Source organism: Sebastes umbrosus, chromosome 19 (assembly GCF_015220745.1).
Source record: "Sebastes umbrosus isolate fSebUmb1 chromosome 19, fSebUmb1.pri, whole genome shotgun sequence".
Classification (NCBI taxonomy): Eukaryota; Metazoa; Chordata; class Actinopteri; order Perciformes; family Sebastidae; genus Sebastes; species Sebastes umbrosus.
This window is the reverse complement of record NC_051287.1, coordinates 22969093-22993332: the sequence shown is the minus strand read 5'-3', so window position 1 is coordinate 22993332 and position 24240 is coordinate 22969093. Positions and strand designations below refer to the sequence as shown.

Genomic DNA, 24240 nt, shown 5'->3' with positions numbered 1-24240 from the left:
TGGCCATGGGGTGACAGAGGGGGAAAGAGAGGGAACAGAGAGGAGGAGGAGGAGGCGGAGGAGGAGGCCACAACAGTGAAGGAGGAAATACGCAGCGGTCTGGAAGGGAGCAAGGCCAAGGCAACAGAAAAACGGGTACAGAAAAGAAGAGAAAGTCTAAAAGGTTTTCCATTCTCCCCCAATTTAGTCTGTGAATGTGCTCTCCCCCCCTCCTCCCTTAACTCTCCCCTGAGACTGTCCCACACAAACCACACAATCATCTGTTACTCTGATTCACCCGGAGATAAAGAGGAAGAGAGGGAACAAGAACGAGAGGGGAGGGAGGGGGATGAGGAAGGAGAGAGGAAAGGAGCATTCACAAACACGGATGTAAAAGTTTTCCATCTCAATACTGCGCCACATCATTACTGCCCTCCTCACCTTCCACATGACTTCAAAAGCTGCTCAAACTCTTGACACACTGGATGCAGGTTTGTTGAAATGAAACATTTTTGTGATGAACGGTGCCAAGTGCAATGTATCGGGTACACAAAGAGATTAAGAAAGGCACAGGCTCAAATGCAGTGACACTACTTTGGTGTGTGTGTGTGTGTGTGTGTGTGTGTGTGTGTGTGTACGACCTGCACTGAGGAATTGTGTGTGTGAAAGTTGAAAGTAAAGTGAGCTCCTCTGTCTAATCCTGTCCAGTCAAGCTTATTAGCAACAGTAGCTCTGTATGACCACTGCTTTCCACAGAGTTCAAATCCTGGAGTGTTTCAAAAGCACCACGGATGTGTTTCACTGACATACTGATCTGTTGGATAGGCCTAACTGTCAGTCACTCCGGAAGTCCAAAGGCCCAGACACACCAAACTGACATCAAAGAACTAGCGGCGACGAAGGCCGCCTGTTGCGTCGCCTCATGTCGCCTGTGTCTAGGCCAAAAAGTTGCACTCGAACACACCTTAAAGACTACAGCCGGCGGCCAACTACAACGTACATTCTGTGAGTGCGTGAGAGGAAATAACTCTCCCTACCAGCAGGTGGCGGTCGTCCGTAGTCGTCATTCAAAAAGGGAAACCGGAAGACCTAGGACGGCAAATATACAAGCCGTTGTTATGCTGCGTACATGAAACAAAACAGCGTTTGCCGGCCATTTTCACACCACTCTCACTCACCGCTTAGTTTCATTCCAGATGGCAATGTCGTTGTGAAAATATCTGTGTATTGGAATGATAAAATGAGATGAAGATGAAAAATGAGAAAAGCCTGCTGTGTGCCCTCTTGACTATACTCTTTAAAGTCGTAATGATCATTTTTAAATTGAATTATGCATTACAAGAATAGATGTTTTACTAATGTGTCCAGTTTGGTGATTAAAAACTAACCAAAACTAACCAAATACTTCCCGTATTCACTGTACCAACAAATGGAGGCTCAAATTAAAACTACTACAGTACTATAAATTCTTTATAATTCTCCATTCTCTATAAAGCACTTAGTTAAAGCTAGGGAAAGACCGTGTCCTAAGTTTAATATAGAAAAAAGTGTGAGTGTGAATGCTAATTCTCTCAGTTTGTCACTAGTGTATTAGGAGCAGACGGAGGGCATTTCTCTAGTAGCAGATGTTGCGGTTGTGGTTTCCACTGTCTCTGTGCTTATGGTCTGTTACTATGTTTTATTAGGCTACTGCTTATGCTCAAGTGTTGGTCTCTCTCCTGACAATATGCTGTAGACAGATCAGCCAAGAGTGTGCTGGATTGAAAGCTATTTAATATCCGTCCTTTCAAGTGCTTGTATACAGTCCTCTTTTAACATACTGCTCCATACACTGCAGCACCTCCACTAAAGTATCATCTATAACAAGTACCTGGCGTTACAGACAAGTGATGCATCACAGAAATACCCATGAAGGGAAGATACCATATGCCTTATATGTTCAATAAGGGCTGCCTCCATCTAAATACAGCCACTGTCCCACATGCATCATAAACACGTAAAAGTGAGTTTGCTAAAGTCTTATCCATGGTGGCATCGTGTGGGAAAAGGAGCCGGAGTCAATTTTCCGTGAAAGTCACTCTGGGTATTTGCCAACTCAGGATCCAGTTGGATTAGTAAACCATGGAGGAGTAAATCTCCCCCCACAGCTGTAGTGGGAACAAAAGCATGCAAAAAGATGCAACATTCACAGCCAACAAGGCAATCCTATCTGTGGTGTGACTCTGGAAGAAGGGTCAAATGACTCAGGGAAGAAAGACAGAAACACTCTTCTACCAACAGTAATATGTGAATATCTATATGTTTGTTTCTCTGTAAGACATTAACGATGTTGTGGTAGTGCCACCCTGCATTTAAGCAAGCATGCTAAGTATTTAAATGTTCATTACTTCAGGTCTGCATACAGTAATCGAAGGAAATCTTCATTTTAATTCCAGTGGCCAAAGTACAACTAGCACACTGGACTCTACTCCAGCGTGTAACATGATGCACAACAATTTCATTCTCATTTCAAAAATCATAAAGTTGAGTTCATTTGTGGAGATTATCTTATGGAACAAAACGTTTAGGTATTATAAACGCTTGTTTGCCACAGAGCTTATTTTCTGCATTAATCCAAAACCCAATGCGATTCTAACTTCTGGGTTGGCCTACAAAAATACATCCTCCCTCCACCACTCTATATTGTAGCTCCATATCGCCTACGTCCTAAGCCCGCCCACTTTATTAGTGGCCCAATCAAATGCGAAGGATTTGATTTAAATCCCTCTTATAACTGTACCTTGCTGAAATAATTGGGGAACACGTCAGTACAGAAGCTAAAGACGCTTTAACTTCAATAGGACTTTAAACAAGCATGCTAAGTATTTAAATGTTGATTTCTTCAGGTCTGCATATAGTAATCAAAGGACATCTTAATTTTAATCCAGTGGCCAAAGTCCATTTATTGCTCTTGGAGAAGAGGAAAAATGATCTACTTTGTTTTAAGTTTCATAACATCCCTGTTTTCTAGCAAAAATAAAGTAAAAGACAGTTGAGTCGGTAATGGGATTGTAAGCATCATGCTCTGTTAACTATATCTCAAAATCTAAGGAACAAACAGTGTAATGATAGTTGAGGAAGAAATGCCAATTTGCATAAAAAAAACATTAAGCTGATTAAATAGCTACAGCTAACTATCTACAGTAGCTATGAAGCTTGCAAAACAATTTTGGCAAGTGCATTTTCCCCTGATAGACCTTTGCTATACTAGCTTGTTCAACAAGCCAAGGTGCTGCAGTTTGGCTGTTAAAATTAAATAAAATGATTTTGATTGGATTTATAAAAAAAAAAAAAAAAAAAAAAAGAATCTCAATGGAACTGTCTGGATAGCATGAACCTCTTACATGATACACCCTGGCAGTGAAGCTCAACACTGGCTAGTGCAAAAAAAGCTGCTGGCAAAACCGTGTGTCAACGAGGTCTTCACCCTTCCAAGGTCAACAGTAGGGTTAGCAGTGACGAGGACTGCAGTGCATAGAGGATTGAGCTCTCCAAATAAGGGAAAAACAGGAGAAAAATATATCTACAAATATTTACTTTTGCCATTTACGGGTCCATTATGGGTGCCAAATCATAATTTAATACAGTTGAACACTGGGGTCTTTAAATATGTTCCTGTTCCTGTTCTTGTTGTCATCATTGCTGCTGTTGTCAAGAAAATACCAAATTAAATAATCACTATTCCCTGTCTCAGCTGTAAAATGGATAAAGGTATCATCAGTCATGCTCCCGTGTCTCTGTTAACAGGTTAAGTGGTCTTTCTCATTCATATTTAATGAAGTCATGACTACCATAACAACATGGAAATTGAGAAAATGGACTTTAAAGAGAAACTTAGAATAATATTAAGACAAAACTGAGAAGTCATAAGATGTAAAGGATGAGAGGAAGAGGACACTGGAATGATTTGTGATCTCATGAGGAGCAGATAAGAAAAACCAGCTTCAACATCCGACAACACAGCTCTCTTTTCCCCCTTTCTCATGACAAACCATCATTCTGCTCCACATGTGACTCGCATGCAAGTGAGCTTTTCTTGACAAATATCGTCTTTCAAGAGATGACATCTTGCTCCATTCACCGCTCAAAGCTCAGACGCATGATTCAATTAGTTGCTGTGGTTGCTGGGAATGTGTAACATGGAATCCAAGCAGTAAATATCTTACTGAAGGCATTTTTATGCATGATGAGTTCGTTGGACATGGTGCAATGTCACGGGTCAAGTGCTTTGTATATATGAAACACAGGCCTATCCATTCATTGTGCACGCACATGCAAACACATTAAAGTGAAAACACATGCAAACTAGCAACAATCAGAGCCAATCAAATAAATGAGTTATGCACCTGTCTAGAGAAATATTCCAAAAACTTACAATAAGCAATTACTGCACAGCGATAGCGACTGTTAATAGATATTTACTGTGTGTACACACGTCCACGTACTCTATTTAAAAGATTTCTGTAACAGGAAAAGCCAAGATTATTCTAAGCATGTTCAAGCTTTACACGCACACACAGAGAGTAAAAAAAGGTTGTGATATACTTACTGTTAAGCATTGCATATTCTCGGGGCGATTGGTCTCGGGGGCAGCACCATGGTTTGACAGCACAGCCTCTGAAATGTAGACAAAGGAATCACGGGCTGAGACAGTGCCTTTGGAGCACATTTCTCTGTGTGCCAACGCAAAACAGCCTTCTGGATGCACAAAAATAAAGTCCTCAAACAGTTCTGAGAGTCCATAAAAGTGACTGAGAGAGATAACAGCGAGCAATTACGGCAACAGTTGTCTGGAGCAGCCTTTCGCTGGGCTGGGATTCAAACTTCAGAGCGCACATAAAAGGCAACACAAAAAAAAAAAAAAACACGAGCCAGCCGAGTCAAGGAAAATCCTGTAAGATGCGAGGATCCAACAAACTGCCCAAGAAGAGGAGTGGAAGTGAGAACAAGTGAGAGGGAGGGAAGGAGGGAGGGGTGAAGAAGAGAAAAGGAACTCCTCTCTTACTCTATTATCCGTCCGTCACAGGGCTCCTGGGAAGTTGCTATGGTTACAGGGACTCACGCCTCAGTGTCCTTTTAACTATTGCTCATAAAGGCAGCATTCAGCTTTGGGCCACAATGCAGATCTCCCTCTCTCTCTCTCTCTCTCTCTCTCTCTCTCTTTCTTTCTACATTTCCTTCTGTTTACATCGCTCACTTAATATATACGTCTTTCCTTCTCATTTTCTGCTTTTCTTCTCCGTCTCTCAAACTTCACACACAGCAACCCCACTGTCCCCCCCAACCCCCCTCTAACCACAACCCTCTTCTTCTGTTTGGCCTTTCTATCCTTCCTCTTATCCCTCTCTTTTCTATACTCTTCCATCACACATACCTCCATCACCATGGGAGAGAAATTATTCTACCCCACACTGTGAAATGTTATTTTCTAGACTCTGCCAACCCAGTCAAAATAGCCCCAACATGAGTCAAAGAGTTTAAGTGGATAAGTACCCTGTTAACCTCAAGCAGTTGGAATACTCATATTATTATAAACACACACACGTATCTTGAAATGTCTACTTAAGTAGCTTTAAAGTAAGATATCTTTCCACACTACACTAAAGTGTCACGTATATTTTTTTTTATTTGCTTGGTGCAACACTACTGAAACTAGCAGCCCCCTCTTAGTTGAGAGTTCTTTAGTCCATTTGTCATTTTTTTATACTTTTTCATGCTGAATGAGTTATGTCCAAGAAACTTATGAGCACATCTCTTATAAACACAAGATTTACAGTGGTGCTTTTGTGTGATTATTGTGGAGAAACTCATTTTTACAGATCTGTCGTTTAAATCAACGAATTGATTAGTCAACAAAATCGCAGTTAGTCGACTACTAATTTCTTTGGTCGAGGACAGCCCTAGCTGAAACTCTATCCCACTTTTTCCCATTAAAATATCGATCCAAGACACCATCTATTATGCCAGTACATCTGCCTGAAATGGAAGCTTCAAGATGTTTGGCAAATCATTTTATTCTTTTGACTTTAGAAATTATAATAAAAGCTCGACAGTAAAACATTTGTATGTGACTGTCCTCCCAAGAAAAAAACGACAGCCTCAGTCATGTTGCTAATGCCCGATAACTACATACAGTATGTTGACATTCAAGTGACGAAATCCTTTAGCAGCCGTAGTAATTATGACTCGTCCATTGGGAGCCAAACAGGAAGTTATTATAGAGCCTGCATAAGGAGGAGACCACGGGAGACTGGTGTTCGCTTCTTTTAACCATGACAACAAAGGTCCACCAATCTTAATGAAGGAGTAATTGTGACCCAAACCAAGATAGTTTTTTTTAACCCTAACAAAGTCGTGTCTAAACCTAAATAAACCGTAACAATGTCAATTAATAACTGATTTATTTTTTAAAAAGTCATTTGTAGCAGTTTTGGAAGGCACTCACAAATGATGTTGTGCTAGGGGTATAACAGGGGCATCAGATCAGAAAACGCTCAAATGTGTCGTTCAGGAGGGCTGATACGAAGTATTTTTTCGTTTATTTTGGAGGACTTTTTAGTTTGTTTTTTATTTGTAATGATGGATCCTTGTGAGTCCGACAGCGGCAGCGACACTCCATCCTGGGCTTAGCGCTGCCCAGAGAAATACAAACAAGTCAGAGTGATTTTTTACCCTGTACCAGAATGACAATGTGTGGAACCAGACCTTTCTTTAGCACGGCCACAGCACTGTGGAGATGTGGCCAAGCAAGACTAATCAAGAGCTAACCCAAACTTGTTTGAAGATTGTCCAAAATGTCCTCAAAAGAGAGACCACACACACACACATCAGATTTAAAAAAAAAAAAAAAAATGAACTAAAGACCAGACTCCAGACATATTTTTAAAAAAAAAAAATTATTTATGTCTGATGTGATTTTTCCTCAAAATGTTAATTGCAACTAGTTGAACTAGTAGACACAAGATGGCTCCTGCTTCACTTAAAGCTCATTTCTCAGTATATGTATGTGTGCTAGAGGTTTAAAGTTTCCACATCACACTTGTGCGAGTTGCATACTGGACCACTGTTGGCTTCCAAACTAGTTGCAATGTCACAAAATCACATTGGTAAATAGTTACACTCCTCACCTCAGATTTAAGGTGATTACAAAGAAACATTTCCCCTTCAGCAGATGGATATGAAAACAGCCTTCTAGTGTCAAACCCAGCGCTAGGGCTGTCGCCATATCAGATTTTCACTACACGATTATCATGATGATAACAATATTATCACGATATCTATAGAAAATTTAAAATGCTATCAGTCAAATTCAGCTTTAGCTTTGTTTATTGTGCGATTTGTCTCTTTTTTGGCAAATGAATTGCACTGAAAATAGGAGTGTAGGGAGGTGGAGAGAGAGTCTGTAACTAGAACTGTACAAAAATGTAATTTAAGGGGCGTTGGATTATTCACACGACATTATTATATGTGTAATATGAACATGATGATAACAATATTTAATTTTTTAGATATCAGTTATCACCAATACCCGTATATCGTAACACCCCTACTCTTTGCATACATCATTCTGCACAGAGAAGGTCAAACATCCGACAATAAGTAAAACACATTTTTGAGAGGAGGGGAGGCCGTCCACATGCATAGAAGAAAATCAAGCATCTCTTAACATTTTGATCACAGCGGCTACTTTCTTCTGTAACCCTATAAAGCAGTTTAACCCTGGAGTAAAAGGCCCAATCCCATAGTGGCAGTTGCCATGGTAACCCAAAGGGTTTTTCAAAAAAAAGGGATTCTGTCTCTTGTGAATCTGAAACCTCCAGGGGTCCAGCAAAAGAGAGGGGCTAACCTGCCTGGCGTCAAGCCCAGGAGAGGAGCCTTTTGTGTGGGTAAGACATCAGTAACTCTGGGCATAAGAGGGGAGAGACAAGGAGCAGCTGGCAACGAGAAACATCCAGCATGACTGACATAAAAATGGGGGAAAGAAAGGGGGACAATAAGAGACGGAAACAGTGGACAGTGGGAAAAGCATACACAAGAGAAATTCAGGGAATGAGGAAAAGAAAGGAATGTACTTCGAAGAAAGGAGTACAAAGCTGAGAAGATTAAAGAAAGACACAATGAAACTAGACGGGGAAAAAAGCAAGAAGAGGCAGAAAACGAAGACGTGGAAAAGGCGAGAGTAAAGGATTGAAATCAAAAGGTGTTGGCAGTCTCCTACAGTCGAGTCAGCCAGTCTCAGATCTGCCAGAACATAAAAAGCCCTTGACTCTGCCCGAGCCCCTCATTGCAGCACTCGCTCACTTGACACCCTGTCCCTCTTTTCACCTCCTGTCGCCCACAAACAAATACACACTTAATGGAGAGGGTGGAAAAGCCAAGATGGGAGGAGATTGCCTCCACTTCACTGTTTGGGCCTCTTAAGAGCACCTCAAGCATCGAGAAATTATTGTTTTAATTAAATTGGTGACAGCAAGAACTAAGACATTCTGTAAGGAAACGAGAAAATGGGGGAAATTAAAAACATTGCAAAAAAAAAAGGACAAGTATAGTAAAAGCTATACTCAGTTACATTAAACATAAATAATAACTACACCTTGTATTAATAAAAACTATCTACAGTATATCAAGTTCAAGTTTATTTTGTCATTACAACCATGAAATACACAGCTGACTGAAATATTGTTTAAATGAAATGCGAATGAATTGAATACAATATGAATGTATCAAATCCACTTAATCAGATGAGATTTAATATTCCGATACATCTGAATAAATATGTATGTGGTAAAGGAAATTCAAGTTGAGTTGAAGAGTTGAAATGACTCCTACTCCTACTATTGTTGCATCTTTTCCGACCAGTTCTGTACTGGTTTAGAGAGTGATACAGTCAATTTATTGATCAACTAAAATGGAATGTGTTAAAACACGGTTCAGTGTACGAGTGCAAGTCGATTTCTACACACAGACCAACAAGTATGAGAGCAAAACAACTACACACATACTGTACAAACCACCAGACGTCTGAATAATGGACCATAACTGATGCTTGGTACAGCATAGTTCCCAGTAAACAGAGCTATAAGACTTTTTGGAAAATGACTCAATGATATGGGTACTCATAAGGAAAACACCAACTTTATATTCTTTATATTTTGTATTCTATAGATATCTATCTCTAGTGTTGATATGTACATTTTATTTACTGTTCCTGTGCATTGCCTGGATAACCTGCTGCTGTAACACAATAATATCCCAATTTGGGACAAAATGATTTTAAACATAGAATAAAGGAAGGTCACTGCAAGCTGCATTTGTTTTAATTAAATAGCAAACACATGACCAACACGCTGCCCTGTCAATGCACTGTATGACGATGTAATGTATTTTGTCGTACCTATTGTTGCTGTTGTGATTCAATGTTGTCTTTTTATGTGTTGGTTGCTGCTGTTTGACCCTGTCTTGGCGAGGTCTCACTTGTAAAAGAGGTTTTAATCTCAACGTGACTTCCTAGTTAAATAAAGGTTATGAGGATCAATAAAGTCCATTTATCCATCCGTCCATCCATTCAACTAACTCAGTAATGATGCCAGAGTAACAATGCAAACATGTGGACCCTATTTGATCACATATCTAAAAATGCACATTTGGCAACTGTGACTGGCTAAACTCCCAACTCCTTCAAGATACAAGTCAATAAAACAACTTAACAAACATACTGAGTGCATTTCCTTCTTAATAAAACATCTGGAAAGCAGATTTGTTTTCAATATTTTTAATTGTGTATTGTAACCCTAACCCTCTTCACTGCCTTTGTTGCCTTTGCCTTTCTGTCTGTCTGGCGCCTTACTACTCCCAACTGTCAATCAGTGGAATAGTGTGAAAACATTGGCAGGATGTGACTGGACAATGCACAACCCCGTCTCCTAGAAATTACATTAATATACAACTAATTTGCAACAGCAAATACGTTTTGAAAGAAACGCAGACCGGTTTTCTACTAACGCGATGATGAAATATTGTTAAGTAACGTATCTGGTAAGTTGCAAAAATAGAAATACTGGCAGTATCAGTAAAATGTTCATTGACAACGTATTTCATTTGTTTTCTGCCAAAATGTATTATCCTGCAATACAATATCCACTCTTAGTGACTGAAGCATTATCAGACCTTTTTATTATGTTTAGGCATTGGCAGCACTTGGTTAAAGTGGCAGCAGGCAGTATCTTTTTGGCATCAATGGGCTAAAATTCCATAATAACCTTTCAGCATGTTGTAATTCAAGAGAAAACTAGACTCCTGCACCTCCTCATGGCTCTGTTTTCAGGCTTTAAAAAATCTCGGAAGACTTTGACCAATCACAGGTCATTTCAGAGAGAGAGCGTTCCTATTGGCTGTGCTCCGGTCATGTGAGCGGTGCTTGTTATTCCCTGAAGAGACCTCAACATGGCTGCCGGGTCACAAACTTTCTCATTTTACAGCTAAACCGTGAACTACATGATGATTCTGAAAACATTTGAGGCGAGAAATAGGCATTAACGTAACAGAATATTGATTCATATTTGATCAGCGCTGCCTAGTTTGACCGTTTGGTCAGAGTTCGCAAGTTTTTGACAGCCGGCTCTCATAGACGGCAGCTGGACAGCAGATCCCAGGTCAGCTCTGACTGGTTGTTTTCCTCCGGTTTGTGAAATCTTGCAGATGCCGTTAGGAGCACCGGAGGACACAGAGGCACATGTTTTTTTTCAGGTTACCTGTTTCATGTACTACTGTCACGATATAGCAACCGTTTTATAAAAATAACTTTTTTTAATCATACTTGCTCCAATCTCGCCTACTTCAGCTTTAGGGTCAGGGGAATTGGCCTTGTTGTCTAAACCTAACCACAGACAGGATTTGTATGTGGTCCCTGGGCTCTGGAGCTCCTTTGCTTTGTATTCCCACCACAAAGCAATTACGCTTAGGGCACCCACATGGCCAGCAGCAGTCCTGTGCCCCACAATCAGAAACTAATTTATACCACAGCCCACAGGGATCATCTTCATGCTCCAGTAGACAAGCAGGATAACTATGTGTAGATCGAAGTGCTTATCTTTTTTCATCATTTTCAGGGGTCAAATACTCCACATCATACATGTATTGACTTTATGGGGAATACTTGAGGAAGAAGATGATCCCTGTAAGCCTTCAGAATAATCCATCAATCCACCACGCTAACCTCTCATTAGTTGCAATTGAACTATCTTTGAGCCATTTTGATTGATTTGTTGACCTGTTTATTAAATCCTTTGTTGCCACCTTGCCATCTCCGGGACACAAGTCATGTCCTAAACCAGTGGTTCCCAACCTGGGGTCCAGGCCCCCCTTAGGGGAGCGCCAAAGATCACAGGGGGTACCAGGATTTGTCTGTTCTGAGGTTTTCAAAATTAGATTTGCTTATGTATAACTAAAATCATAATAACACACTTAGTGGATAATTTATACAAAAATATAAATATAAATATATTTTTTTGATACTTAATAGCAAAGTCTAACGAAATATTCAATCCATATTTGTTGGCGTTTAGCCTTTCAAAAACAACATGTGCTCTCCCGCTTGACGCAAACAAAGGGAGGCCCGCACCTGTATTAACGGGGTGGTTTACGTAGTCTAACAGCACCACAAATTACATCTATTGAACCACAATAACCAAAAGGCTATTTCAGTAAATTAATTAAGTTGTTACCAAAAGAAAGATCATATTATGTATCTGTATTCGCTTGGCTAATCTAACAAGACGTCATCATTTTATTTATGTTGACAAAACTGACGAGTTCTATTAATTAAAGAAAGTCATTTAATACACTGAATCACTTCTTTCAAATTGAGGATTTGTAAAAGATTTTAGGGTGATGACGTCAGGGGGGCTCAGCTTTTCTTAGTTACAAGTAGGGAGGGGTTTAGGATAGTTGGGAACCACTGCCCTAAACAACTGGACTGACTCAGAAACTGAGAAAATTGGGAATGATTTTCTCGTCACTATGAACACTGAATCAGCAAGCATGTTGCCCACTGAGAGCAGGGTGACATGCATACAAGTGATTTCATTTAACAGCTAACAGAGTTATATCTTCCTTTTTCAAAATCATCTTTACAGAACAGCTATTGGATGTTATGGACCATTAATATGCTGGGTTTTTTCCTAAGATTGAGGAAGGACAACTGCATTATTCAACAGCATTTGCTTGTAAAATCAGATGGTTTTGCAGATGTGTAGATGATGTGAAGGATTTCTAGGGGTACTGTATATACAGACATTCATGGTCCCCAGTGAATGTATCCTGCTGACTTTGGTGATCCTCCATGAGGTTGTCTTTTTAGTTCTTTACTGAAATATCTCAACAACTACTGGATGGTTTGCTGTGAGTGTGACACATGGTACTGACATTTATGGTTCCCAGAGGATGAATTATAATATCATTTATCTCCTGACTTTTCCCCTCACGTCATCATCTAGCCAACATTTTGTGCAGTACTTTGGTTATGACTACAAAACTCATGACATTCCCGTTAGCCTCAGCTGTACTTTGTGTTTAGTGCCAATTAGTAAATGTTAGCATGCTAACACACTAAAATCCATCAGCATTATCATTGGCAAAGAAAAAAATAACAGGAACATATCACAATCTAATGGCAACACCACCACAAACTATAGCCTCAAATACCATAGACAAGACTCAACAAAAACTGAATACATTAAGCATCAATTTATGTCATGATAAGGAGAGCACAAAATAGGACATCCATGCATATTGCAATACAAACATCTAGCAGCGGATGCACAGGTAATGTACTGTGCATTTTTACCACATACAGTTTGATCCCTGAGAGGAATGCATTTTAATTACAGATGAGTTATCTGCATGCCACCAGCCCAAGTCTGAATACAGAAGTATGAGACATTCACAAGTATGAGATATGTTTGTGCAGTGGCTCTGTCCGACCTTAGCAACCACTGAGAGACTGACTCATGTATTGAATGATGCCACAATGCGGTGACTTTTGTCCATTCTGGATAGCCGGACAGTAGTGATTGATGCATTTCATTTCCTGTTTGTCATGAGCAAGGCAGAGCAGCCAGAAAGGATTATGTCTGCTGTCTGTTGACTCAAAGTGGTGCATGATTGTCCCTGATAGAGATTTGTAAAAGGGATTTGAAGAGAACAAGCATATTAATACTCAGAGACTGGGGTAGAATTTCATATCCAGCCTGAGTAGTGACTCCAAATTCATCAAATCATCATCAACCACCACCAATTCATCAAGCTCATCATTTGATTATAATAGCAGAAATAGTTGCAATACTATGCATTTCCTCTGGTGCAGCTTTGAGTTTGTCGCTCCACGCTAACCGTGAGAAATCACCAACAAGATCGTCTATATTATTATCAAGCAATTATGCCTTAATGCATTTTCCTTGGAGTGTTTTACACACTGAGAGCTATTAAATATTTAGGGTGGCACTAACATTTGTGAGCGTAAAAAACTTAGAGAATATATAAAGATAGACGACATGACAGCTTGCCAAAAGTGAAGCCAAAACATGTGAATGGCTGCAGTACAGGTCATAAACCATGTTCCATGTTAGCCGATGGGATATGGGCCAAACTAAAAAGTTAAAGCACACGTCAAATAGAATTTTTCCAAAAGATAGTTTCTGTCATTTTAGGTAGTTCTTCTCACACAGATGTACTGTATGTTCAAGTGTTTTTCTTATAAGTTTGGTTCTAATTAGTTATTTGATGCTATAAAAAGGGGGTGAGACATCATGATTGACAGCTGTGATTGACAGCTGCTCTGAGTGAAGTACTCGCAGAGCCGGATGCTCAGGAATTGTACGAGAGAGGCGATGTCACTTTAACTTTCCATAACTGTCACAAGTCTGTGTAGAATAGAACATGTGTCAATTTGATCATAAATAGTTCTATTATGGTTAGTTGTGGTGTCTTTCTAGCCAAACTGCTACCGTGGTGCTAACGTAGCAGCTAGGTGCCTCACGCTAACAAGCGGTGGCCATGCTCAGCTCTTGATTGGGTTAGGCCTGTATGTGGGCGGGACCTTGATACCGTGGCTCCAGCCTTCCAGATCGCTACTGCGCAGACTCTGGCTCCAAATTACATCAAAATCTCAAGTTGACAGCTCCCGTATCCAGGATGTTTTGTCTTCACTTCTGTACTGTGGGAGGAAGTGGAGATGCGTCGTCCATTTCTATATACAGTCTATGGTAAAAACAGTTGCTGCTGGTCTATTATCCTCTCTGCACAAGCCTCCTTTGTGCAAGAAAAAAACAAGTCAATGAGCAAGAGAAATTATCAGGCCTGACCTCATTAATGATTTGGCATGTGGCATGGTTAAGATGCAACAAAAGGGGATGTGGCTATTCAAACTGATAACTCTAACCAATTTACTGTAAATGCTGGAGTACAATGCAACTTTATTAATACTTATAGTATATTACCTATTTATTGTTTCTTAACTTGACATCATATTAACAACTTGACTTTGGTAAAATGCCCTCAAGTATGACGAAATAAGATAGAACATATTTCACAGTACTAATGTTCTTGGCGTGAGCATGAGGTGTCAACCTACACAGAGCTGTCAGCATGTGACACATGATGAGAAATATATCTGCAGAACAGAGACGGTTGAAATGGGCAGAATGGGAACATGCTCGTTTTCCACATGAGCGCGCCCCTTATTGGCAGTCACACACCCGCCAGTCGTGCCCACTTAGTTCCGCCTACCTTCTGCAGGCTCAACTTGTCTGCCCATCAGGAAATTGACTCTAATTTACTTTGTGTCCATGACGACTTTGAGCCGTCTAGGTTCATTGCCTCTGACCCTAACACGCTGGAAGTGTCCGCCCACTCGAGATTGAAGACTATGCTATTTGGAGGTTTGCAGTCTGCAGAGATTCATGCACAGAGTTTGGATTGTAGAGGTGGCATTATTCTCTCGGTTGTCTGAGACTGGCTAGTGCTTGCCCCCCTTCCATCCACCCCTCACCCTTCTAGTGGTAAATATGTCCCTGCAGTCTGCCACCACCGTCTTGTTCAGATCATATGATCACTGAAACATTTCCTGCGTATATTGAGCATTCACAGAAACACATTGATACATCCGTTTCTGTCAACTAAAGAGGGGCTCCTTTGGTTTCAACTATGGTGGTCAGCTGGGCGTGATGATTAGGTCTAATCAGCCACAATAACTGAAAACACAGCTGTGTGTGCTCAAGGCCTTTGAGATTTCACACCACTGTCGAATTCTACGCTGTTACATATATTCTCTTGGAATATGCAGCTCACGTGAGACTGATGATACTTTTCAAAAAGCCTGACAGGATGAGTCTGACCTCTTACTGCATGAGGTTGAAAAGATTACTGTACACTCATCATAAGCCGCAGCAAAGCTGACATTTTGACTGGTCACAGTAGGAAAAGCACAGGTGTTAGGCGTCAACATTAACGATGGCTCAGTTCCATTCAAGTGTCCCAGTAAGCCATGACAGTGTGACAGTGAGCCAGCACGCACAACACCAGGAACCCTGAAACTGAAGCAGCTAAATGAAATTCAGCCATCATTAGCTTTATTATTGGGGAGGTGGATGGGTCCAACAAACACAGGACTTTCAACCAGGAGGCCGGTGTTCGAAACCGGTGTATTGTTTTGTAAGTTACGTTAGTGACGTTTGCGATGTGTTTTCCGTACTTGTGTTACATTGTTTACATACGTATTGTACTTCGTTTGTGTACTTCTTCTAAGCCCAACCGTGATGTTTTTCCTAAAGCTTACTAAATGGTTTTGTTGCCCCCTGCTGGTAATACAACTAAATACATGCGTGTAATATTCACGCCTCGGCGAGGCAAATCGTGACACTGACATGCTATTCTCTGGTGGACAGGCGAGTCTGTTACACATTTTGGCATGATACAGGATTAGTATATTATCCTATTAATTAGTGTACGCAAGATCGAAATACACAGTCCACTGTGTTTTTTCTTTTTCTTTTTTTTAGAGATGAAGTTATTTTAACAAGAAGTAAGTTTGTTCAAGCTGAGTATATTGTACATGTCAGAGAAATAGATATGTTACAATTGAATGCTAACACAATAAGCAGCCAGACAGGCTTTATTTTCTATTTACAGAGCAGTAATTTAAGTTGTTTATGACAGTTTAAATTAATTGAAATTCGTGGCCATGATTGCCATCCATCAAAATGCACTATCTTTTCAAATGCTGAAAATATTATTTCATCATATTGTTTGTATTTCTCTGACAGGAACAGAAGGTGTCACATTTGCATAGCTGACAATGTCGAAGGAGGAAAAAGTGAATCACAGTGCAACAGAGCTGAGAGTGTAAAAGCTATTGGGTCAAAGGCTTCACTTCAGATTAAGTGGATGTAAGCCTGGGGTCAGTGTTACCCCCAGAGCATCAGATGCATGGCATGTCAGATATATACTCACCAACACATTGTCTCATATGATCACACACTCACACACATTCATAGCCAGTATTTACCAGAGCAACCTATCTATATAAAAACATCCCACACATCTCCACATCCATGTCCAACCTCTTCCATATACGTAAGTCAAGCACATAGTGTTTATTTTAATCTGCTGATTTAAAGGCTCGCCATCTGGAAAAGCCTGGCAGGGTTAATGATTGTGTGTGTGTGTGTGTGTGTGTGTGTGTGTGTGTGTGTACTGTACGTCTGGACTATATGCATCTATTATGAAAAGTGAAACAAGTGTGCGTACATGAACGATGCAGATGACACACTTTTTAAGCACGAGCCCAATGGGCGCTCTGCTATTTTTGCTTTCACGCATATACAGACCATCTGACCCACATCGTAGGCTTGTTGGAGGGAAATGCATTAGCCATGGTCAAAGACACACACACGTACATGTCACTGTGGGTCAGTTGTCTCCACTGACACACTGCACAAGCCAAAAAAAAAAAAGCAGAGAGTTTTTTTCTTTCATCAGTAACAAATGCAAAGACAGAGAAAAAAATATATATAGTACATACTGTAGGCATGTGCACAAACATGCACAGATGGGCAATATATCTAATCTCCAAACAATGTACCGTCAACCTAAACCTCGACTATTAGAGAAATGAATTGTAAAATCTCCACTAATATGTAATTAATTAAGTACACCACTAAATTTCGTCTGCTGCTTCAATCATTTTAAAAAAAAAAAAAAAAAAAGTAACAAAAAATATTTTTGTGTTTTTTTGTGTTTTATTTTCCTCTTTATCACTATTGTAATAGTCTATGTGGACCAGGGTTATTATAGTAAACTAAAACTGAAACTAAAATGAAAATAAGCAGGGAAAAATATTTTTAATAAACTGAAACAAAATAATAAATTCCATCCTTAGAAAAACTAAACTGAAATTATTTTGACTGGGTCAAAATGAATAGAAATGAAATAAAAATTAACATGAATTCAATTCAGTTATATTTTTTTTGGCTTTATCACGACCAAAAAAAAGGAGACAGAATGAATTTTCGTCAACACATGTGACGTTGAACCACAGAAACAGAACGAATTTGACATTCCAGGAGATGGCACTATCCCGCAATTGCTTCACTAAAGTATAGCGAAGATTAAACATTAAACATTATGACAATTCCTACACAGTTCCATGTATTTTGTATGTATATAGCTACATACTTCTGAGACATTATAGCTGGACCTAATAAAAACAAACTACTGTAAAACTCAATATATAAAAACTAAAACTAAACCTTTCTGAAAAACTTAAACTAAAACTATCAAACACATACTGAAAACTTACTAAAACTAAACTAAATCTAAAAGTCAAAACTAAAATAAAATAAAAAACTAATTGAAAATTCAAAACTATTATAACCCTGATGTGGATCACATGAGTGTACCAGCTGTAAATGTTCATTCTGCACAACTACAGCACAGAGCACACTCCAAAATACATCGGACATCCATGCATCCTGTATTGTTAGTATTACTACTGGTAGAAGAGCATTTAAAGAGCCGTGTACAGTATGACTGTAGCTTAAGACTTCTACCGCTGCATAATACAAAAATGTGGTCTGACAATCAACACTAATTGCCCTGTCACTCCTTATCTCAGAAATGTTGTCGGGCTGCCACTCATGCACAGCCTCTCAACTCATGTTAAGCAAAGTTAGGATGGCAGCCCTTTTATTGTAGACCTACATTGTAATTAGCTGTCAGCGCTCAGCGGATAGTTTTTGTTATGGGAGCAGAGTCTGAAACATGCAAGAGGAAAGTCTGTCTGGCATGACTTGTAACAATCTCATATTTAGAGAGTTCACTTCTTTCTTTGTGCTCTGCATATCTGATTTATTTGAATGTATTCTGTATCATTTCTTTAAAAATGTATTTTCTTGTAAATCTAAATGTAATGTCCATTATGACAAAAATATATATTCAATGGGTCTGTAGATGCATTTCAGTCCGGGTTGTTGTTGATTTTCTAAATACTGAAAGTCCCAAGCAAACATTAGGTCAGGATGATGCTACATCATGTGCAGATGTGCTGCTATAGCTTTCCAGTCCAACATCATTCTGCCCCCAGGGGTTTTTGGCCTGGCGCTGCCCTGGCTCTGAACTGGCACAGGTCTCTGCGTGAGGGCTTAGTCAGACACACTGATCTAAATAGTGCACCTCTCGTGAGAGGGTGTGCACATTAGCGTGGATTAATCTAGCAGATCAGTAAAACGCTTGTTTCAACAGATGATGTTTTGCTTGTAAAGTTAGTTACTTTTGTTTAAGGTGGATATGACATTATAGGATTAAAGCAATTTAGCTGTTGACAATCATTGACATTCTTCTGGTCAGATAAGTTAAAGCTGAAGTAGGCGAGATTGGAGCAAATGTGATTAAAAAAAGTTTTTTTTATAAAACGGTCGCTATATCGTGACAGTAGTACATGAAACAGGTAACCTGAAAAAAATCATGTGCCTCTGTGTCCTCCGGTGCTCCTAACGGCATCTGCAAAATTTCACAGACCGGAGGAAAACAAGCAGTAAGAGCTGATCTGAGGTCCGCTGTCCAGCTGCCGTCTTTGAGAGCCAGCTGTCAATCACTTGTGAACTCTGACCAACTCTGACCCCTAGCGCTGATCAAATATGAATCAATATTATGTTATGCTAATGCATATTTCTCTCCTCAAATGTTTTCAGAATCATCTTGTAGTGCACGGTTTAGCTGTAAAATGAGAAAGTTTGTGACGCTGCCGCCATTGTGAAATCTGGTGAAGGAACGCCAAGTTCTGGTAACATGACCGGAGCACAGCCAATAGGAACGCTCTCTCTCTGAAATGACCTGTGATTGACCAAAGCCTCCCGTCACGGGTTAGATTTTTTTTAAAGCCTGAAAACAGAGCCATGAGGAGGTGCAGAAGTCTAGTTATCTCTCAGAACACTTGAATTACAAAATGCTGAAAGGTTATAATGGAATTTTTTGCCCAATGATGCCAAAAACATTTTGCCTAATGCCGCTTTGATCCTGTTTTTTCAAAATTACATGAAAATCCTGTCTTACCATGCAAATATTAGTATTCTTTGTATGTTAATGTTCCCATCACGAAATAATTACATAAAGACTGGCTGTAGAAGGATACTGTAGCTGTTTGCTGAACAAATTTGGGGCCAAAACGGCCTCATTTCCTTACCACAGCATGTTTAACAACCCAACCCTAAACCTTATTCTTTACAATTGAATTGATTAAACTTAACACATGGGTAATGTTTTAATGATGAACCTAATAAACAAGTTGATATAATGTAATTATCTTTTTGCATGTATCAAGGACAAATAAAATCTTTACATAACATGTTATTGGTGATCATTTTTGAGTTCATTTCATTAAATCCAGCCATCTCACCCGTGTGCAACTTCTACTGTGTTGCCTGGTGAAAGAGTGCAGGCTGCACCGCCTTCACCGAGAGCACTGAGTTTCTGCCTAATCAGTGCATACCACAATTCCCCAAAGCGCTGCTCAAAAACAGAGTACACAAACAAACCGACCAACAAATACGCAACCAACTACAGGGTAGCTCCTCCTGAGCACCGAATGAGAGCACAAGTTCAACATGAAAATTATAAAAAGTCTGTTTCTCCGAAGCAAGATATTCAATCCCCTGACAGTCAACAAATGTCTTACTTACTTACTGGCAGCAAAAAATACACAGGTTATGGTACTTTTCGGGGAGAAAAACTTGAAACTTTATCATTCTTAAAACTTAAACTCAACTTTCAATTCACTTCAAAAAGTACAGCGAAGGATGCTACATCAAAAATGACAGATTCACAGCTTTTACTTCTTTAAAGATTGCTGCTATGGCACCATTGCTTGAGAGTAGTTAGAGAGAGTTAGGGGAGAGGAATGATGACAAGCAGCAAAAAATTATGAATTAGCTTTGAATCCAAAGCATTACAAGAACATGGTGAGCCTGCCAAGCTCCCAGTATGCTCCTACTCACTCCTGTGGTTGCAGAATCTCCCTTAATGATATACTATATATTGCAAAGTATGGACTTCTATAGGGTGGGAGCTAGTGCTACATCAAATTGTTTGTTTAGTAAAAGCCTTTCTGCCTTTTTGCACTCAGCGTTACGTTACATAAGAGGTGGACCGAGGACTAACAGATAAGTGACGAAGACGCCGGAGTGAATAAGAAACAGTGATGTCTGCAAACATGTCTGAGAGAGGGGAGGGAATAAAAATAAAAACACAGGTAAGAGGGAGAAGCGTGAAATGGAAAAGACAGGGAAAAGGCTCAAGGATATTCACAAACACAAGGATAATCAGTGTGAAAGGGACACACAAAATATAAACTGACAGACATACAAGGAGACAGAGAGAGAGAGAAAGAGGATGGACTACAAAGAGCGGTACTATAATGAATAGGATTTTGGTCATTTCCATGTTAGTGCATGTCATGGTGCAGCAGTGCCTCCATGGCCTACATTCTGCCAGCTGGCAACACACAAGTGCATGAATGAGTATGCACACACACACACACACACACACACACACACACACACACACACACACACAAACTCACTTCCACATGGATCAGATGAGACAGTAGTGGGGCAGTATTTCCACTGGGAAAGATGAGAACATTTTACATCCATTAAAACAACTAAGCGTGCTGTTTTTTTTCCCTTTTTTGCCATGACATCCTATGAAATTAAGGAACTTAAACTTCCTTTATTGCATTTTCACACTTCTGTTATAGTTAAATAGCCTGTCAGCCCACAACTAAGAGCACTACTTTCCTATGTAACCCTTGAGTATACGTCAGGATCCCTTCATGCGTACCATGTAATGGTTTCCTGATGGCTGAGTCCAATCTGATACCCCTGTCCCCATTTCCGTGCACAGAAGCATAAAACTAATTTTAAAGTTGCATGAAGCAGATTAGCCTAGATCAGCAAAGCGGTGTAAATTGGGATTGTGTTAGCTAACGTCTCATGATATCATCGTCACTTTCATAACCCAGAATGGAACTCTGTGAATAAGCAAAGAGGGTGACGGTGGTACAGGGAATGGGGAGGGTTGGGGTTGTGGAAGGTGAAAAAAAAGTGTATGTGAAAGGTTTGTGCATATGTGTGTGCAAAAAGATGGGGTCGTACTGTAAGTAATCTACTCAATGGGTAAGTTAAGCTCCTTAAGGGGTCTTCCATTGAAACCAATTTAGCTCGGCAAGAGAAAATGACAGATTAGCAGCACATGCAGAGAGTAACAATGATGGGAATTAATATCAGCAATAATAAAAGCACAAAGACGAGAAGTATAAAGATGAAAGAAGATAAGGGAGAAGAAACAAGTAATACAAGGAAAAAATAAAGGTGAAACAGTGAGGAAGCAGAGGAAGAGAGTGCAACAGACAAAAAGGAGTCACACAGCATCCTCAAAAGAAAACACTTCACATAGCAAATCTGCTTCTTTGCAAAGCAACATGCAACTTCCAAAATATCTTCATGTGCAGTGAGTACAGTCAAGTAAGATAACACAAACATAGTACTCACCTAGTCTAGGCTGCCCTTATGGCTGGCACAGAGTAGCATAACTCCAACACACACACACACCACCACCACCACCACCAACGTGAAACTACGAGTGAGAGCCAACATAAGTATGAAGAGAAGGAGCACTCGAAGGTGGAGAGAAGAAAAATAGATTTCCAAACAAATGTGACTGAGTGTGTGTGAGGGTGTGTGTGTGTGTGCGTGTGTGTGAGTTGGGTGTGTGTGTCTGTGTGTGTGGGGAGATCCACTCCAGCAGCGAACGGTATGAGAGAGCTCCGTCTCTCTCTCTCTTTCTCTCTCTGGCAAGTGTGACGCGTCAGGGTTTCGTCCAGACCCCTCCCTCCCTCCTACTCTCTCTGTCTTTCCCCTCATTCGCTCTCCCAATCCCTCTCTCTTTCCCTCTCTTAATCCCTCGCTTCCACAGTCGCCCCACCTCCCGAGACTGATAAAGACTTAGAGCCGCAAGCCTGGCACACACAATTGTGAAAATATGTTTATGGCATGTACTTAAGTTGACAAAGTGTTCTTACAGTTGCCATTTTTAGATTTGTTTGTCCCTCCCTCGCTGTTTACGCAATTTTAATTTAATTATTTTGTACGCTGTCGTATGTAAGTTGTTACTTTTATGTATGTTCATCCTGTTTTCACATGTCTTCAAAACGGCTATCATTTGAAAAAATATGTGGTGTCAGTGCAGGCGGCAACCTCCGGGTCTGAAAAGTGAAGCCAGTACTGAAGTGCCTTAAACTTACATTCTTTCTACCAGCCAGCAGGGGGCGACTCCTCTGGTTGCACAAAGAAGTCTGATTGTATAGAAGTCTATGAGAAAATGAGCCTACTTCTCACTTGATTTATTACCTCGGTAAACATTGTAAACATGAGTTTATGGTCTCAATCGCTACTTTCAAGTCTTTCTTCAATACAGCAGGATGTTCATTTAGTAAATAATGGTTTTTATCTTACAACTTTGACCCTTTAAAAGTGTGAGAAAATATCTGATAAAAGAATAAGTAAACATGCTTAAGTATCTGACAAAGCATTCAATGCCAACTTTCGATACTTCATACATTTCCATATTCATTAAGACACATTTCAGTTAAAACCTGATTAATTGATAATGATTAAGTTAACTTACCAGTGGAGTTGTAGTTGTGTTGTGTTGGCACTTTCAGATGCTTCTTCCTCCCCAGCTCTTCCCCAAGTAGGTAGTACCATCCTTGAACCTCCTACAGCACACACACACAAAGAGTCACTGTGAGTGTGTGTCAGGCGCATGCACGTATATATGCCTGACTTCAAGCTCGGGGATTCAACTTAATGAGAACTAAATTTAAAATGAATTCTCTATGTGAGCATAAACATGTTGTACGGAAACACACAAACACACACCCACACAAACAAAGATGCAACCACACAGAGACTCAATTTGCCTGCTCCTTCAGGGCTGCAAACACCGAACACACACACACACACACACACACACATACCCACTCGCGACTCACAATGCTTCGGCTTATTCCAGCAGCTGATGCCCCCACTTCGGCACTTCTGCCCTGTTAGCCAGATGGTGTGTGCGTGTGGATGTGTGTGTGTGTGTGTGTACGTGGACATATGTGTTATGTGTATGCAACTACTACTGTACGTGTGTTACATAAAGTCATGCAGAGGGGGTCTGATTTGTAATTCTGATGATGTGGGCGCAGTCTTGCAAACAGGGACATGACAACACTGTTGTAAGCTCTGCCGTTATTTTGTTCTGTGCCTCACAGTTATTACAGCACACACACACACACACAGCCAGCCAGCCTCTTCTTTTGTACTAAATAATGTGATGCCATGGACAGTGACAATAATCTCCATTTTAAAAGCATCTTATCTGAGTGGACAGATTTCTGCGGGCTGTGGGACAAGGGGGGAGGACAGGCGGGCGACTTGTATAGAAGATGGGGGAGGGGAGGGCATATGTCCTGAAAGTCAGGGATGGATTTACGCCATCGTTCAATATTACCCGGAACATTTGACAAAGGGGGGAAAGAGTGGAGCTGTTAGTCAGGGAGACAGATGAGACAGATGAAAAGAGAAAGCAGGAGATGAGATAGAAGTAAAAAGCACAAAGTGGCAA

General features: G+C 40.2%; 1 protein-coding gene across 6 annotated transcripts in view; it reads right to left on the bottom strand.

Moving 5' to 3' along the window:
• rgs3a (regulator of G protein signaling 3a) overlaps nucleotides 1–24240 on the bottom strand; it is a 189778-nt gene that overhangs the window by 135055 nt on the left and 30483 nt on the right. For 4 of the 6 annotated variants that reach the window (XM_037751901.1, XM_037751903.1, XM_037751902.1 and 1 more), the window contains 2 exons: nucleotides 23254–23344; nucleotides 4568–4635 (listed from right to left, as the gene is read on the bottom strand). In XM_037751901.1, the coding sequence (XP_037607829.1) occupies nucleotides 4568–4635; nucleotides 23254–23344 (159 nt within the window). Of the gene's footprint in view, nucleotides 1–1016; nucleotides 1069–4567; nucleotides 4636–22118; nucleotides 22328–23253; nucleotides 23345–24240 lie in introns of those variants that run through there. The other 2 variants (XM_037751907.1, XM_037751906.1) reach the window with 2 other exon arrangements.